Here is a 20,105-nt window from a genome sequence, read left to right as displayed (position 1 = left end):
TAAAGTCTACCCTGTGTTCTGACCCACCAGTCGTCCAGAACAGTCAGGCAAAGTGTTGCTGAAAGGCCTCACACATCCTTTCGGGCTTGAGTAATGCACGCCCCTGTTCATCTATCAGAAACTGAATCGTGGCTTTGTTGCCATGTTGCGCCTCCGCCACCCGGGTTTCTAAGGTGGCTGCAATTCCTTTGTTTCTCAGAGTATGCATCCTAGCTCTGACAACACAACCCCTCGTGTTTGGCATTGAAGTGTTGGTTGAGGGCCAACCTCACAGGCAGCAAGTTGGACATCATGCCAGTTTTAAGTGCCTTTTCTAATTTCTTCACTAAATTTCCCTCTATTCTATTTCGGTCTATTGCTAAAGCCTTGCTATACCTTAATCAATTCTGCTTTGATTGATCTCTTTAGGACAAACCATCATTTATTGATGACGAAGGCCTTTGTTAACACCCTTTTAACTAATGTGTTAATCTAGTCTCTGTAAGCCTGTCACACCAGGAAATACACATTGAGCGTACAAGTAACGAATTTGTGATCTGTGCAGCTGACTATGTGAAATTGTGAACAACCTACACTATCCCTATCCACTGTCCTACAGAATACTCTATCTAAATACGATCTGGACGACCTGATAGATAGATAGTTAGGTAGGTAGGTAGGTAGGTAGGTAGGTCGGTAGGTAGGTAGGAAGGTAGGTAGGTAGTTGGGTGGGTGGGTGTTTAGGTAGGTAGGTAGGTATACACACACATATATATATACATACATATATAAATATATATACATATATATATATATATATATATATATATATATATATATATATATATATGCGCAGGAGTGGCATGGTTCTAGGTTCAGTCCCACTGCGTGGTACCTTGGGCAAGTGTCTTCTACTATAGCCTCAGGCCGACCAAAGCCTTGTGAGTGGATTTGGTAGATGGAAACTGAAAGAAGCCCATCGTATACATGTATATGTATGTATATGTGTGTATGTTTGTGTGTCTGTGTTTGTCCCCCCCAACATCACTTTACAACTGATGCTGGTGTGTTTACGTCCCCGTAACTTAGTGGTTCGGCAAAACAGACTGATAGAATAAGTACCAGGCTTACAAAGAATAAGTCCTGGGGTCGATTTGCTCAACTAAAGGTGGTGCTCCAGCATGGCCACAATCAAATGACTGAAACAATACACACATATATATGGTGGTTGTTTACTTCTTATGTAGAGTCTGACCACCTCCTGTGCCTACACCTTAGATCCATCATGGCATCTGGTGTGGCTTTTTAAACCAGACAATGTATTGAAAAGACACTTAGATTGCATATCCGATTTGGACTATCTAGAGCTGCAGTTAAGTTCTGATCTTTGTGCATCTTAAAATGTATTTTGAGGTCTCTGTTAGATTTGCAGACCTTATGGCATACAAGGCATTGAAAGGTGCGCACAGACATATAGGCAGAATAAATGGTGGAATTCCATTTTGCATGGGTCTGCAAATGAGATTTGAGCCCAGCAAAAGAAAGGCAAGGTCTGTCACAAACTGTGCACACAAATAGGTCATTGTGATCCACCTTCTCGATTGTAACATTCTTCTTTAAATCTCTCTTGAGTCTTGCATGTGTTATATCCTGGTCTCTTCAGATGCTTTCACTCCACTCCACACTTTTGTTCGCCACCCAGCTTGATCTGAAGCAAGTATTTCTATGTCCTCTGGATCCATTCCAAATAACTTATGGTAGTTTTTATGCTGTCCTTAAACATCTTTTTAGATTTACACCGATAGTAATTCCTCTCTGCATGCTCACCATAAAACAGCTGTTTGGGTGTGCATTCATATATATAAATATATATATATATATATATACATACACATATACATTTATTTATAGACATAACTCTCCCCGCTCTCTCTCTCTCTCTGTATATATATATATATATATATATATATATATATATATATATACACACACACATATATACTCATATATATATACACACACACATACACTCATACATATTTACATACACTTATAAAATGTGCATACATATACATGAATGTGTGTGAGTATGTTAATGTGAGTGTACACACATATGTTTGTTTCCATTTTTTAAATTGATGAAATCTGTAAAATATGTTATCCTTTACTTGGAAAAGGAAATAAGAGTTTGTATCAGAAAGGGCAAGCATAGAAAAATGGACTAAAATGAAAGAAAAAATGAAAATACATAAATACATATACACAGACATGCAGGAAGTAAATCGTCGTCATCGTCGGCGTCGTCGTCGTTTAACGTCCGCTTTCCATGCTAGCATGGGTTGGACGATTTGACTGAGGACTGGTGAAACCAGATGGCTACACCAGGCTCCAGTCTGATTTGGCAGAGTTTCTACAGTTGGATGCCCTTCCTAACACCAACCACTCAGAGAGTGTAGTGGGTGCTTTTACGTGTCACCCGCACGAAGGCCAGTCAGGCGGTACTGGCAACGGCCACGCTCATCTCGCTCTAGAAATCTCATGTGTCACCTGCACAAGAGCCAGCCCAGGGGCACCGGCAACGATCTCGCTCGAAAATCCTACAACAACCCCACACAAGAGCCAGTTCAGGGGCACTGGCAACAAACTCACTCGAATAATTTCATGCGTCACCCGCACAAGAGCCAGTCCAGGGGCACTGGCAACGATCTCGCTCGAAAGATTTCATGTGTCGCCTGCACATGAGCCAGTCCAGGGGCACTGGCAACGATCCCGCTCGAAAGATTTCATGTGTCACCCGCACATGAGCCAGTCCAGGGGCACCGGCAACAATCTCGCTCAAAAGATTTCATGTGTCGCCCGCACATGGGCCAGTCCAGGGGCACCGGCAACGATCTCACTCGAAAACCTCATGTGTCACTCGCACAAGAGCCAGCCCAGGGGCACCGGCAATGGTCTCGCTCAAAAAACCTCATGTGTCACCTGCACAAGAGCCAGTCCAGGGGCACCGGTAACGATCCCGCTCGAAACATTTCATGTGTCACCCGCACAAGAGCCAGTCCAGAGGCACTGGCAACGATCCCGCTCAAAAGATTTCATGTGTCGCCCGCACATGAGCAAGTCCAGGGGCACCGGCAACGATCTCACTCAAAAAAACCACGTGTCACCCACACAAGAGCCAGCCCAGGGGCACTGGCAACGATCTCGCTCGAAAGATTTCATGTGTCGCCCGCACATGAGCCAGTCCAGGGGCACTGGCAAAGATCCCGCTCAAAAGATTTCATGTGTCGCCCGCACATGAGCCAGTCCAGGGGCACTGGCAACGAACCCGCTCGAAAAACCTCATGTGTCACCCGCACAAGAGCCAGTCCAGGGGCACCGAAACGATCCCGCTCGAAACATTTCATGTGTCACCCGCACATGAGCCAGTCCAGAGGCACTGGCAACGATCCCGCTCGAAAGATTTCATGTGTCGCCCGCACATGAGCAAGTCCAGGGGCACCGGCAACGATCTCACTAAAGAAAACCACGTGTCACCCACACAAGAGCCAGCCCGGGGGCACCGGCAACAATCTCGCTCGAAAGAATTCATGTGTCACCTGCACATGAGCCAGTCCAGGGGCACTGGCAACGATCCCGCTGGAAAGATTCCATGTGTCGCCCACACATGAGCCAGTCCAGGGGCACTGGCAACGATCCCGCTCAAAACATTTCATGTGTCACCCGCACAAGAGCCAGTCCAGGGGCACCGGCAAAGATCCCGCTCGAAACATTTTATGTGTCACCCACACAAGAGCCAGTCCAGGGGCACTGGCAAAGATCCTGCTCGAAAGATTTCATGTGTCGCCCGCACATGAGCCAGTCCAGGGGCACTGGCAATGATCCCGCTCAAAAAACCTCATGTGTCACCCGCACAAGAGCCAGCCCAGGGGCACCGGCAACAATCTCGCTCGAAAGAATTCATGTGTCGCCTGCACATGAGCCAGTCCAGGGGCACTGGCAACGATCCCGCTCGAAAGATTTCATGTGTCACCCGCACATGAGCCAGTCCAGGGGTACTGGCAACGATCCCGCTCGAAACATTTCATGTGTCACCCGCACAAGAGCCAGCCCAGGGGCACCGGCAACAATCTCGCTCGAAAGAATTCATGTGTCGCCTGCACATGAGCCAGTCCAGCGGCACTGGCAATGATCCCGCTGGAAAGATTCCAGGTGTCGCCCGCACATGAGCCAGTCCAGGGGCACTGGCAACGATCCCGCTCGAAAGATTTCAAGTGTCGCCCGCACATGAGCCAGTCCAGGGGCACTGGCAACGATCCCGCTCAAAACATTTCATGTGTCACCCGCACAAGAGCCAGTCCAGGGGCACCGGCAACGATCTCGCTCGAAAAACCTTATGTGTCACCCGTACAAGAGCCAGCCCAGGGGCACCGGCAACAATCTCGCTCGAAAGAATTCATGTGTCACCTGCACATGAGCCAGTCCAGCGGCACTGGCAATGATCCCGCTGGAAAGATTCCAGGTGTCGCCCGCACATGAGCCAGTCCAGGGGCACTGGCAACGATCCCGCTCGAAAGATTTCAAGTGTCGCCCGCACATGAGCCAGTCCAGGGGCACTGGCAACGATCCCGCTCAAAACATTTCATGTGTCACCCGCACAAGAGCCAGTCCAGGGGCACCAGCAACGATCTCGCTCGAAAAACCTTATGTGTCACCCGTACAAGAGCCAGCCCAGGGGCACCGGCAACAATCTCACTCAAAAGAATTCATGTGTCGCCCGTACATGAGCCAGTCCAGGGGCACTGGCAACGATCCTGCTCGAAAGAATTCATGTGTCGCCCGCACATGAGCCAGTCCAGGGGCACTGGCAACGATCCCGCTCGAAACATTTCATGTGTCACCCACACAAGAGCCAGTCCAGGGGCACTGGCAACGATCCCGCTGGAAAGATTCCATGTGTCGCCCGCACATGAGCCAGTCAAGGGGCACTGGCAACGATCCCGCTCGAAACATTTCATGTGTCGCCTGCACATGAGCCAGTCCACGGGCACTGGCAATGATCCCGCTCAAAAGATTTTCAAAATTTCTGATCTAAGTATCTTAATATGTTTTCAGCGGTGTAGAATTTACAATGTAATTCTTTTTCTTTCCAGGTGCCATTATATTAAACATTTGCAAAGAGTAACTATGCCACGCACAACAAATTAAGCTGAACTGTCAAATTTTCAAAGAGTTCATATTGTTGGGCAATCTGAAGCTGGTCTTAGCCAACAAAAAATTGCTGAAAATCTTCAAATTCCTCTTGCTACTGTTAATAGAATTATAGTGCAATTCAAAAGCCAAGGAAAAGAATCAACAGATACTCGTCCCGGCCGACCTGGTCCTTCGGAAAGGAAGCTTCGCTGTTTGAAGAGAATTGTGGAAAACGAACCCCGTTCGAAAGCTTCTGACATTGCAAAACAGCTAGAAGTTAGTCCAAGAACTTGTGTTACGCATCTGCATAAGCTTGGGTATTATGGACAAGCAGCTAAAAGAAAACCTCTCCTTCAACCAATTAATATCATGAAAAGAAAGAAATAAGCTAAAGATATGTCAGAAAAATCCAGTTCATTTTGGGATAGAGTGATTTTCTCAGATGAATCCAGATTTGCATTATTTTCAGACAGTGGATGTGTTTGGGTCTGGAGGCTTCCCAATAAAGAATTTGATTTGAAATGACTCCAACCAACTGTGAAACATGGTGGTATCTCTGTAATGGTATGGGGAGCTGTCACCAGCAATGGTCATTCTGAGCTGATTGAATGTGTTGGAACCATAAACTCTGAAAAATACATCAAAATACTTAAGCAAGGACTACTTCCGATATATTCACATGATAACATAACGAAAAATGAGTTTTTATTCATGGAAGATGGGGCTCTATGCCACAAAACAAAAAGTAATCAACAATGGCTGACTGAAAATGGGATCAAAAAGCTTCCTTGGCTGAGCCAATCTCCAGACATGAACCCAATTGAAAATCTTTGGAGCATACTAGATAGAGTTATACGAAAAACTCAACAGAAACCTAAATCTAAAGATGAATTGTTTTGATTGTTGCGTGAAAAGTGGACAGAAATTCCACAAGAGACAATCACAAAGCTCATCAGTTCAATGCCAAAAAGAGTTTTTGAATTAAATACTGCAAAGGGAATATCAACTAAATACTAAAGTATGTAGTCCTACCTATCGATTACATTTTAATTGTTTGCTTTGCGTATTAAAAAAAAACATATTGAAAATTAAAGGTATCTATTTACTTCCTACATGTCTGTGTATATATATGTATATATACAAACAGCTAGGCACAATATATCATAAAGGAAAAATTTTATCATCACCTATACTGCAAGAAAAAATGAGTTAAAAACTCTTAATACTATAAGAAGCTTGCAATACACTGACAGGGGAGATAACCACCCCATGAGCATCTCTAGGATCACTAGACTAGACTAATTTTGCCTATCAGTTATAGTTTGTCAGTAGTGACTACTCAAACATTCGATGGCATGGCTAGATCTGGCAATTAGTATATATATTTTTTATCATAAAAATTTATGGCTGATTTAGCGAAACGCTCATGAGTATACTATATATTAATATAAACAACTAGACACAATATAATATCATAAAGGAAAAATTTTATTGTCACAATTGTGACTGAGGGTGCCAAAGCACATTACAAAACAAAAAGACTTAAGAACTCTTAATACTGTAAGAAGCATGCAATATATATACACTGATGGGCAAGAACCTTCCCCTCACCTACCACCTTACCTCTCCAATGCACCATTCCCCGAGCCTTCCGGTGACTCCAGTCCGACCCCTCCCCTCCTTCAAACAAGCCCACAGCCTATGACACCTCTTGGTCCACAGCCTCTTCCCTAACCCAAACTCACAACCCGGCTCGTTCTCCTGCTTCCACCCACACTGCCGCACTTGCTCTTACCCCTCCAACACCACTCTCCTCATCGGCACCCATCATCGACCCTATCATATCACTGACTTCTTTACCTGCACTTCTAGCAATGTCATCTAGTGCATCTCCTGCTCTCTCTGCCCTTCTCTATATATCGGGCAAACAGGACGCCACTTGGCTGACTCAGCAATGACATCCTGGTCTTGCGCCATTTCCGCACTACCAGTCACTCTTTGCAACACCTGTCTGTGTTTGGGTTGTCCTTGCACAGGAACCATCCAGACTGCCATTTGCGCCGTGAACAGGGATTAATCTTCTCTCTTTGCTCCTTTGCACCACATGGGCTCAACTCTCCTCCTTTCTTCTAACCCTCCTCCCCTCTCCTCTCTTCCTCTCATACCTACTTCCTCCAACCCACCTCTCCTCTCTTGCTCCAACTCCTACTTCTTCTCTTCACTCCTACCCACCTTCTCCCTTCATCGTAATGCCTTCCTCGTAACCCCACCCCTACACAATCCAACCCCACCTTCCTTATCCATCCCACCCCACCCATCCCTTATACCCACTCCCACATACAGCCCCCTCAGCCTAACCCACACTCTACCCTTGCTTTCCCCACTCTCGCCTCCCCCACATCCCAACACTACCACACCACACACCACCACACCACACACCACATCACATCACACCACCACACACACACTGGCACTGACCACTTACCAGTCCCACACCATCATCCACACACCTACGCATGCACACACACACACATCAAGATCACCAACCCTTTTCCACATGCACATACATGCTCTCTTATGCACACGCACATGCACCTTCGTTTTGAGATCACCACTATTTTATTATCTCCCCTTCTTCCAAGCTCTCCTGTTCGACCCCTCTGTCTGGCATTCGCCATGATAGATTGCTAGCCACTACACATTCTTTATTTTCTCGCCCTGTTTTTTTCTGTGTTCCTTTCTGTGAAAGAGCATAAGCTCAAAATGTTAAAGACTTTTCCACTTTCCAAGCGTTAAACTAATACATCTGTTTGTTGTCTACACCACCTGTCTTCGTCTTTTGTTTTTTTGTGAATTATCCTCTTATATATATATATATATATATATATATATATATATATATATATATATATATATATATATTATACTAAAACTTAAAGTTTGTTTTTCCTGCCATTTGATTAAGATGATAAAGATTACAAATGAAACAGTCATTTCCCCCTTTAAGAAAAAAGATCAAGTTGAAAATGTTGACACTTCAAAGAGTCATCACAGCTGCCACTACCCATCCTTTTTTTTACTTTCTTTTTTCTTCCCTTAATCATTTATACAATTTTTGAGTGCTGTGCATTGAAAGATAGAAATTCTCCCTTATAGTTTCATGAGATATTTTTTGAATCATGGGTACTTGATTTTTTTTTAAAGAGGAAAATTAATATTTTATTTAAAATAAAATATTAATTTTTATCATCTCAATCAAAAGGCAGAAAAACAGACGGAGAGACTATCTCATTATAGATGAAGATCAGTTGCAATGGGGTGAGTTGAATCTCATAAGAATGGAAAAACAAACAACAACAAATGGGTTGTATCTTATAACGGAACTCTTTTAAAAACATTCAAATCCCACTGCAACATTGAAATTGTTGCTTCAGTGAGGTAAATTATGTCATCAAGTACACACTGAAAGGAAATGATCAAACTGCCATTCAAATAAACAATGATAACGAAATTAGTCTTTATCTAATGAGTAGGTATATTGGACCATCCAAAAGCAGTTACATCCATTTTAGGATTTTCAGTTCATGAAAGAGTACCTGCAATAGTGAGACTGCAAGTTCATCAACCAGATGAACAAAGAATATGGCTTATAAATAATGAGGATGTACATGGCTGTCAATGAACAACATATGAGAACAACATTGACAGAATTCTTTTCATTGTGCATCAATGATGACTTTGCAAAAAACATTACTTTATGCTGAAGTATCCATGTATTTCACTTGAAACAGTAGTAACAAAGAATGGCAAAGAAGAAAGCAAGGGAAAAATGTTGAAATGTCATTTGAATGTTTTCAAAGGAAAAACACTTGGTTATGTTTATGTTGTAACACCAAAGGCATGAGAACTGTATTATTTAGAACTGTATTATTTAAGAATTTTATTGCTTGAAGTTCGAAATAGTATTTTTTCCTTCACCATGCATCGACATTTTTAACTTGGAGTGTTTGTGACACAACAGGTCACGAGTATATCTAGTATATATATATATATATCTATATATATATATATATATATATATATATGCATGTATGTATGTATATATGTATGCATGTATGTATATATTATTGCTCACTAAGTGTATGAAGACAGGGAAAGCCCCCGGCTCATCAGGAATCACTGCAGAGATGCTCAAAATATCTGGCAGTGTTGGCTACAGCCTAGTCACCCGTATTACGAACCAGGTGTTACACGAAGGAGTCATACCCAATGACTGGTGTAGCAGCACCATAGTCAACTGCTACAAAGGTAAAGGTGACACTTTAGATACAAATAATTACAGAGGGACTCTCACTCAGAGTAAAAGGCAGACTGTATGACGCATGTGTACGAACAGCTATGCTACATGGCAGTGAAACATGGGATGTAACTGCTGAGGACATGCGTAAGCTCGCAAGGAATGAAGCCAGTATGCTCCGTTGGATGTGTAATGTCAATGTGAATACCCTTCAGAGTGTAAGTATCTTGAGAGAAAAGCTGAACATTAAAAGCATCAGTTGTGGTGTGCAAGAGAGACGATTGCGCTGGTATTGACACGTGGTGAGAATGGATGAGGATAGCTGCGTGAAAAAGTGCCACACCCTAACAGTTGAGGGAACCCATGGAAGAGGTAGGCCCAGGAAGACCTGGGCTGAGGTGGTGAGGCAAAACCTTTATACATTGGGCCTCACCGAGGCGATGACTACTGACCGAGACCTTTGGAAATTTGCTGTGCATGAGAAGACCCGGCAAGCCAAGTGAGATCGTTGCCAGTGCCCCTGGACTGGCTCTTGTGCGGGTGGCACATAAGATGCACCATTTTGAGCGTGACCGTTGCCAGTACCGCCTGACTGGCCTTCATAGGATTTTCGAGCGAGGTCGTTGCCAGTGCCCCTGGACTGGCTCTTGTGCAGGTGGCACATAAAAGACACCATTTCGAGTGTGGCCGTTGCCAGTATCGCCTGACTGGCCTTCGTGCGGGTGACATGTAAAAGCACCTACTACACTCTCTGAGTGGTTGGCGTTAGGAAGGGCATCCAGCTGTAGAAACTCTGCCAAATTTAGATTGGAGCCTGGTGTTGCCATCCGGTTTCACCAGTCCTCAGTCAAATCGTCCAACCCATGCTAGCATGGAAAGCGGACGTTAAACGATGATGATGATGTTATGTGAATGATAATATTTTGAAAACAAGTGTTTAATATTTAATTTCATATATATATGTATGTCTGTGTTTGTCTTTGTGCATATGTGTCTCTGTGTGTGCGCACGTGCATGTGTATGCACATGCGTTTGTGAAACTGATAAAGTACATACAATTTATGACTCTGCTTTCCCTCTATCATGATTGACAGGTCACATTGCATTTGATTATATGTAAGATAAGATGTCTTTGTACAAATGCAAGATATAAATAGTTAAGTATAATGAATTTATAGAAATACCTAACTATTTTTATGCTCATTCTTGTCTATGAATTCTGCTTCTTACTCAATTGCTTATTATTAATGACATAATAATGACCGCCGCCACCACCACTTCAAAATGTGTTTAGTGTAGGCCTTAATTATTAATTTGTTATTGGTAGTACACAATATTAGGTTGGCTGTGTGTAAAGGCAAGAATGACTACTCTTATATTTGGATAAATTTCTATATAATTTGTTATCCAAAACATTTGCATTTAAATTTGTACAATAATTATTTGAATACATATCTGATAATAACAAGTCTTATAAATAATATTTTAGTGATTTATATGATATTTGTAGTTATTAAAGAAGGCGAGAGTAGAAAAATATGAGAACACCTTATCACAAAGCTGACCAACAGATTTCTGTGTAACACCTGATGTTTTCTATGATGGTTGAAGAAAAGGAGAAATCATCTCACATAGCAAAGTGACATGATTCTGTGTGGCTTTTAGATGCTTCTGTCTGGAGTTAAATTTGCCAGGTTTTTATAACCCAATGAATTTTTTCTACAAGGTTTCAGCAGACTATTTGGTGGGAAGATTTCAAGTCACCTGGTTACACACCAGCCAATCAAACTGGTCAAGTTGTACATATTCATGTAAGTGCTAATGCCTTTTAAGGTGACACAATCTTTCCAAACAGGCCCTTGCATTTTATGCAGTATGGTAGGCTGTGATACTGAAGTGAGAAGCCTAAGTGTTGAAACTAGCTACAATACCTTTGGTTGAAAATTATTGGCAGCATACTTTCAGCTAAACAATTTAATTTCCTGGAAGGGAGAAATTTTGTTATTTAGACTAATCATAAACCATGACTCTTGCACTGGTATCTAAACCAGATAAACATTCACCAAGAGAAATCAAGCATCTTGATTTTATATCACAATTCACTGATGATATTTTTTTTTATCAAGGGTTCTGATAATTGTGCAGGTCTTGCTTTATCCCTTACTCATATAAATACTCTGCACTCTTGAGCTACAGAAAATTGCTGTGGATCATCAAACAGATTAATTGCTCCAGCTAAACTCAACACTATCTTCCTTTTGTCTCTTGCCACTACAATGTATATTTGATGTGATATTTCCAAGAACAAATTTTTGTATCTGCTAAGCATCAACCGAGTTCTTTCTGCTCTATATTGTCAGAGGCACCCTGGAGTTGCAGCATTGGAGTAATCTATTTCAGCTCATTTATTTGGCTAGAAATGAAGAGTTATGTTTGTAAATGGGCCAGAAATTTTATATCTTGTCAGAAAGCTAAAGTTCATTGGCATACTAAAGTGCCCCTTAGAACTTTTGCTACACCAGTTGCTTGTTTTCAATACGTGCCTATAGATATGGTTGTACCCTCACAACTTGTTCAAGATGATGTCTATCTGTTGACCTGTATTGATTGTTTCTCTAGGTGGTCTGAAGCTATTTGTCAGATATATTTCATCTACACTACCATGCAATATTGCACTTCATACACAAGCATCATACAATCTGTCCTTCATTCTGAGAATGAAACCCTTTATTAGCAGCAAATATTATAGCTTACACAAGTTTTTCCACTCTGTACTTACTTTGGCTACTGTGAACCTTGTGTAGGCACTTCCACTGCTTGTTTGGTCTTCTACATAACATAAGCTATTATCCACTTCAAGTAAGCCTGTTAAGTATTTGAAGAAATGTATTTTGTATAGGAACTTACCTTCTCTGTTAGTCTGTGTGTGACCCCACTACACCTCTTATGTGCCCATAGTTTACATTGGCTACACTGTATGGAATTTCTATCTACTCCTTTTCTGCATATTGAACACAGTCATTACCCTTACACTATAGAACTGAAATAATTTTCTGATGCAATAGTTCCATAAATTAAACAGTTTTGTGGTGTAGAGTTCAATTGTTTATGGCATGTTATCTTTTCAAAATCTGAATCAATAGAGTAAGGATGGATTGCTCATGTGATGACAGAGTAACAATAATGTAATGTGAACTTTGATTAGTGGTTACTCTTTTTGATATCTAAGTTACATTTTATATGGGCTATTAGCTGAAGAGGGGATTACATTTAAAATTCTGGAGAAAAAGAGATCAAAGTACATAAATCCATCTTGAACAATAAAGTCTCAAAATCAGATATTGTTACAAATTATCAAAGTCAGTTAAGTTTCACAGCAGAGAGGATGAAGTTTTGAATATTAACTGTCATGATAAGCCAGTTATGTTTGCTGATTCATTTTATGCCCATTTTTTTTTTAGGCTAGCAAAGGTTGAATGAAGACTTATATAAGGCAGTATTTTATGGATGGATGCTTTTCTTGTTGCTGATCCTTATTTGTTTTTCAAATATGGTATTTCAAAAGCATAAAACTACAGAATGTAATGTAAATACAAACATCTCTCTCCCCCTCCCTCTCTTATTTTTTCTTAGACAAGCACCACTCACATACACATACATACACCCTCCCACACAAAATAAGCTTTCGTTCAGTTACCAATCAATTCCATTCACAGGACATTGGCTGGTCCAAGACTACCATCGCACACTGATCTTAATTCTTCTATATAGGCATGTCATAATACCGTTCGACTCGTCTTAGTGAAAGCCCCAAAATTTAAATGACAATTATGAAAAGACAACCCCACCGCATCCATTCTCGGCTGACTGCCGTTTTCTTATTGAATTTGTGGAAAATAAATGCCATAGAAAATATTTCGTACTTTAAAGTGTCCTGTATTAATTAGTGCATTACATTCTTAGCACGATTCTATTGTTGAAACTATCTCCACTAACTTAATCGTCTTGGTTGCTTTGTATTGTAATATGCTGCAGTTATTTCAAGTAAATTAGCTCTTTGTAGCATATATTTCACTGACAGATTTATATCTTTCGTGGAGTCTACATTAAACGTCAACACTCGTTTATCACATCACAACTTCTTCAGCAATTGTGTCAAGTGTTTTATCAAAAAGAAGGCTAAGCAGAGGAAGTTGGATGAAAAACAGTTATTAATTAATAACAATTATAATAATGGCGGTTCAGAAGGAAAGTATCACTGTTGCTAGACCCCGACTTCCACACTGGTTCGTTGTTTTCTTCGTACCCATCTCTTTAACACTGTTATTTGTAAGTTCATCATTTTTTCTCACTTCTTGTTCAAAATATAATTCTGATTCGTTATAACAGAAGACACGAAAGCACCGACTGTTTTATTCAGTTTAACTGAGCAGGATGTGGGTGTTTGTTTACATTCCGCTGCATTGTGCAAATAATTTGCAACTATCGAAATAGATTGCGATGAAAGTTGTAGAGTCAGGTTACAAACCGGCTTTAATTCACTTACGTCCCGAATGCTTCTGATGACAGTCTGAAACCCATACTGTCTCCAGGCTACATTGCAAACATTCCATTTTGTTGATAGAAGATATTAGTATCTGAATTTATATCAAATTATCTTCTGGCTTTCTGTCTTAAGTTATTGCTATTTAGACCCAAGTCAGCCCCGATCGATCAGACATTTATGATCAAAGGTTTCTAACCATGACCCTCCTACATTATCTGTATCCTCCCCTTTAGGATAATGGATGTAATTTAACGGAAATTTGGCTGCTATTTCTACTTGCTGGAGTGACCACGCAGAGGTGACTAGTGTTGAGCAAGTATTTATTCTTCGTTGGAGTTGATGTTCAGTTCCATCATACCAAACCGATTCTTACTGAGGCTGGCCATTCTTCATTGGTGTGCGTCATGTAGTTGTTCGAAATGCTAGAAATAGAGGTTAAATCTCCCTCAAATTATACCCATTAAGGGAAGCAGACAGACAGTGTAGTCTATATTCATAAAAAGACGGGATGGTCATGACTTGAATCGTTTTGATTACATGTCCGCTCGAGCTGACTCTAAATGATTATAGCTTAAGCCTGAGAGACAAGATGTTAATTAAGTATAAATTCTTATATTGATATTTTTCCATAGACTAAACGGATTACAAATCCAATGGGTTTGGATATGTGATCTTATGGTTAATATAAAGATTGACTCCCGTTACCGAAAACAAAACAAAAAAAAAACCCCTGCTAGGTGTTAAAAACTGTGTAGAAAACGAATATAAAAATAAATTGCGCAAACGAACTTGGGTGTGAGGAGAGGACTTTCGGAAAATTCACAAGATCCGATTTTTCCCCTCATAACTTCCAGGAAAATGGATATATATTGATGAAATTTTATAGAAATACCGTTCAAATTGCACAAATTACGATTATAAAGACATTTCTGGAGAAAATTTTTTTCCGAAGGGGTGGAGAGAAGACTGTCTGAAAATTCACACGATCCGTTTTTCCCCCTCATAACTTTCAGAAAAATGGATATTTTTTAATGAAATTTTACAGAAACACCGTTCAAACAGCATAGATTACGATTATAAAGAAATTTGTGAGGAAAATGTTTTCCGAAGGGGTGGGAAGAAGACTGTCGGAAAGTTCACACGATCCATTTTTCATAACTTTCAAGATCTAGTTTAGCGCCCGGTCACCAAAACGTTTTCGATGACGGAGATTCCGAATATGCAAAAAACTACGTTTTCAAAATGTTTAATTCCACCTCCCTACCCCAAATTATAAATTTTTTTCAAGGTTTTTTTTCAATCTACGTGGAAAAATATGGAGAATATGGGATGGGGGGAACATTTTAATTTCAAATTTAATTTCAGATTTATAGTGAAGCAGCAAAAGAAAGTATCCCCAAAATTAAACAGATACAAACATATTTTATATATACACACACACACACACATACATATATATGTAACGATTGTGTAGTTACCAGTCGTAACGGGTAAAATTTGATTAGGTACACAATGATATGAAATGTCGGAGTCAGCAGTTGTGACGATAAAAATTTGTTATAATTGCATATTGTAGGATGCGAAAGATGAACAATGCATGAAGTTTTAAGGAAATATTTATTTACCGTTACATTACAATACCTTGCCTCGACGGGCAGGTTATGATAAATCCAAAAGCATGCGAAGTAAAGTTTGTGTTTGTATCCTCTTCATTGTTTAGTAGTAATTACAGAGAGAGATAGAATGATGTTGTAAGAGAACAGAATTAGAGCTAATGTGAGTTGTAGGGTGTAGGACGTGATGATGTAAGAGAACAGAATTAGAGCTAGTGAGAGTTGTAGGGTGTGAGACGTTGTCTCACAGTTGCTGACAGTAAACTTCTTTACTCCCTCTGGCCAAGTTTCTAGCTGGTCAGCCAGACTTCGTTCTCATTGAGTCGTCACCGACTGGTGACTAATTGGTTTTTGCTTGGGGTTTTCTTGCTTTTAAAACTATCCAGAAGGATAAACGTATCGTTGAGAACAATAGATTTAGTTGGTGGTCTTGTTATCTTCATTGTAGCTTTTGGTGAAGTAGAAGGGGTTAGAAAGGGTCAAGTGGTGAAGACATTATTTCGGCCTAAGCTAAATGCATCTGGAAAATGTAAAACTGCTGTCAGAGAAAAACCATTGTTCCTCGGTGGGAAAAGTTCTGTTGCAGTGTTAATTTAGATTTGGCTATGGTGGATCGAATCCACTTCATGCATGCAAGATCCATTACAAATATATATATATATATATATATATATGTGTGTGTGTGTGTGTGTGTGTGTGTATGGGAGAATTTAAGAAAAAAACAACAGACGAAGACAGGTGGTGTAAACAACAAATGGATGTATTAGTTTAATGCTCGGGAATAGAGAAAGTCTTTGACGTTTCGAGCCTACGCTCTTCAACTGAAAGGAACACAGAAAGAAACAAGGAGAAAAAAAATATAAATGTAGTGGTCAGCGATCTATCATGGCGAATATATATATATATATATATATAAAATGGACTTTACTGAAATAAAAATGTTTTCCCAAAATTAAACATGTTTATAGAAACTGACACACACAAACATATGCACACATATATATACATACAATTCATCTGCATACGTACTCTTACAGACGCACAAATATTTTACTCAAACATCTCCATAAACACTCACAAACATTCACATGCAAACATACATATTGACCCTTACACTAAAAATACAATACATTTCTTCATATTCAACGTAAATTTTCAGATTAACACCTGCACGATTTTCACTAGGGTGTTAGGGTTAGGGAATTCCGTCCCTAACCCTAACCCTAACCCCTAACCCTAACTCTAACCCTAAAACCCTAACCCTAACACCCTAGTGAAAATCGTGTGGGTGTTAATCTGAAAATTTACCTATTCAACAGCTGATCCAAGCAGTTTTGGACGAATGGGTTTATCTTTTTTTGGTGTTTGTGGTGTTATGGGCTGTGATGAGCTATGTGGTGTTAGTGGAGAGGATTGCAGATGAAGCAAATGGAAATGAAGACTGCAGCGACTGGCGGAAGAGCCACGGGGGCATGCGTGGGCACAAAGCACATGCGGCGAGTTCGATGAGAGCCGGTGCATGTGAAAGGTCGTGTTTTTATCTGGTCAGTGATCGCTCATCCCGCCACGGTCAACAGGTAAAGTCTCTGTATTTCTTTCTCCCTTTTGCTTTTTTGTCTGTTGTCTTTTTCCTCCATCACGCTACACTTTTGATATCTTGCGTAGAAAGTATGTTTTAGATTATTTTAAAAGATTTCCCGAAGATCACCTTTATAAAATGTTGCAGTATAGAATGTGGCCTCTTGAGCATGAGTCCCGACTGAGAGCGATCAGTCCAATCAGCTTAAGGCCGGCCCAGCTCACCACGAAACTCAATATGCTAAAAATAACAGCTAAATGTCTAGAGAACTTTTGTGTTTGTGTGTGCTTGCAACAATTTCTACAGATTATCTGAATGAACAGAGAAAGAAGAGCCAAGAAACAAAAGAAAAATCATGTAATAGATGTAAAACAATTTGCTCTGAACGACTATAAAAAGAAAATGCGCACTCGCAAAAGGGGTGGGGTGGGGAGAAGACTCGGAACGTTCACATTGTTACACATCGTCAGTCCATGGCCTCTAAACTATAGTGTTTGACCCGAGCACAAAAACAAAAGAAAAATTGTGTAATAGGTGTAAAACAACTTGCTCTGAACAAATATGAAAAAAAAAATGCGTGCTCGCGAAAGTGGGGGTGGGGAGAGGACTCGGAACATTCACATCGTGAATGTTCTAAGTCACCTCACCAGAGCCAAAAAACAAAAGAAAATAGTGTAATAGATGTAAAACAACTTGCTCTGAACGAATATGAAAACAAAAAGCAGGCTCACGAAAGTGGGGTGGGGAGAGAACTCGGAAAATTCACATTGTCAGTCCATGTCCTTTAAACTATAGTGTTTGACCCGAGCCGGAAAAAAAAATAGTGTAATTGGTGTAAAACAATTTGAAGAGTAGATGTTTGTAAGCCATTCAAGAACACACACAAACACACACACAAAGAGAAACGGTTGGTTCACTGCAACATTTAAATCGCATTTCAGTCTTGATATTTTTGTCACTTTGAAACCAAGACTTGTTCACTGATAAAACAGATGCAGCCCGAGTTTTTGTCAGGGTTTTGCCATGGTTTCAAAGAACGAAAATATTTAGACACAAACGAAATTTTAATTTTGCAGTGAAAGTAACAGCTTTTGTTGTTCTGGAATTGCTTACAAACATCTTACACGCTGCAAATTCTCTTAAATATTCAACCTTACCCTGCCCCTATTCACAAAACTTTCCACTCTTTTCCTTTTTTTTTATTCTTTACACAGACAGTTCATGATATTAAAATAAATTCTCTTTAACATGCCTTTAAATTGTTGGTATAGAAATAATTATAACCTGGAATATATATATATATATATATATATATATATATATATATATATATATATATATATATAGATGTATAGAACAGACTTCTTTCAAACTGAAATTATCTCACATTACAATAGAGATGTAATACTGAAATAGTGTAAGAGATAAGAGACTGCTTAAGGCTCGCATTAGGCAAGAAGTTGGAAATTTTTTGGGGCCCATGACACTGCATGGACCTTGGCTTGAAGCCTGTTACTTTAAGTATTTTATTTCGAGTTTATGTGTATGTGAATGTATAAGCTAATGAGGGAGACCTCCACATGGTAGGTAGACGTAGCTAGACCTGGTAGAAATAGTAGCCACATCTCCCTCAGAACACCCTACTGTCTTAATCCGACAATTCTGCCTATTATGTAGTTTGAATGATAAACTGTAACTAAAGAATAAGATTATTAACCCCAACATTTTAAGTGTTTAAATAGCAATAAACTTTTTTCTCCTTTTTTGCTTAATTAAAATGGTTGCCCTTTAACTCGTAGTTTTTCATGTCAGCTGTAATGGTGAAGAGGGTTAACTTGGACGGTGTTAAGTAGTGGAGATGTTCGGTGATTGTATGTGGTTGTTACTTTTCTCTAGTTCTTCTCAGTTAGGATAATTGATTGATAACGAATCTTAACACAATATATATACAACTTCAAGTGGAATCGGACATCATAAGAGAGACAGAGAGAGAAAAGAAGAGAGACAGCATAGCGACGGTTTTGGCAGATTGTCATCCTGTACTCGCCTTGTTGCTAGCGAAATGGTATGTGCCGTCTGTCTGAGCAACTGCTTGCTTTTTAATGGCGGAACAAACAGGACAAAAAGATTACAAAAATAGCAATTCTCACTTTGAAGTTGACAATTTTGAAAATCTTTTTAGATTACAGAACACCTCGCTCTCTCATGTATCCATGTTTAAGATTTCAGCGCAATGGGATGAACAATGCTCGAGTTATAAGCGCACAGACAGACAAAACGGAATTTATATATATAGATACTTTATTAAAAAGCAGCAAAAATATCACAAGAACTGTTAGTCACAGTTCCACGTTCCTGTTCATCAGACAGTTTGGATCAGAATGGCGAAAGATAAAGTTATATGCAGAAATACAATTACTTTGATAGAAACACATTTGAAAATGGTTTTGTTTCATTGGTCCTTTCAACTAACGGTCTTTTCAATAACCGGTTGAGGGAAATAGGAAATTGCGGTTTAAAATTATATTATTATAATAATCGACAAAGAACCTTAATTCAAAAATAGCTTATAAAGTTAGAAAAAACCCTGAATAACCAGGATAAATAATTTGCTGTAGAAATACTAATGAATTCTATTGAATCTTTGGAGGGGTATTATGCCGATAATAAAAGATATATCCGTTTTAAATATTTTCACGCTAGATCATGTATACATTTAGTAATATATATACCAAACAATCTATAATATACACTAAACATACACAGGTGCATGGCTACATACACATACAGACGTATATAGGCAAGGCATAAATATATAGAAATGCGTATATATATACATGTATACATCTTCACATAAATATTTTCTTCTACTACTAAGCACTACCTAATCTATATTCCTAA

General features: G+C 39.8%; 1 protein-coding gene across 3 annotated transcripts in view; it reads left to right on the top strand.

Annotated features, from left to right (window-relative positions):
- Positions 1-20,105, top strand: part of LOC106876837 (transmembrane protein 254) — an 80,758-nt gene that overhangs the window by 33,258 nt on the left and 27,395 nt on the right. For 2 of the 3 annotated variants that reach the window (XM_052967302.2, XM_052967301.1), the window contains exon 2: positions 16,945-17,202. In XM_052967302.2, the coding sequence (XP_052823262.1) occupies positions 16,945-17,202 (258 nt within the window). Of the gene's footprint in view, positions 1-13,419; positions 13,796-16,944; positions 17,203-20,105 lie in introns of those variants that run through there. The other variant, XM_089351073.1, reaches the window with a different exon arrangement.

Source organism: Octopus bimaculoides, chromosome 4 (genome assembly GCF_046866305.1).
Source record: "Octopus bimaculoides isolate indiv1 chromosome 4, ASM4686630v1, whole genome shotgun sequence".
NCBI lineage: Eukaryota > Metazoa > Mollusca > Cephalopoda > Octopoda > Octopodidae > Octopus > Octopus bimaculoides.
The sequence above is the reverse complement of the archived record's forward strand: the minus strand, read 5'-3'. Positions and strand labels throughout refer to the sequence as shown.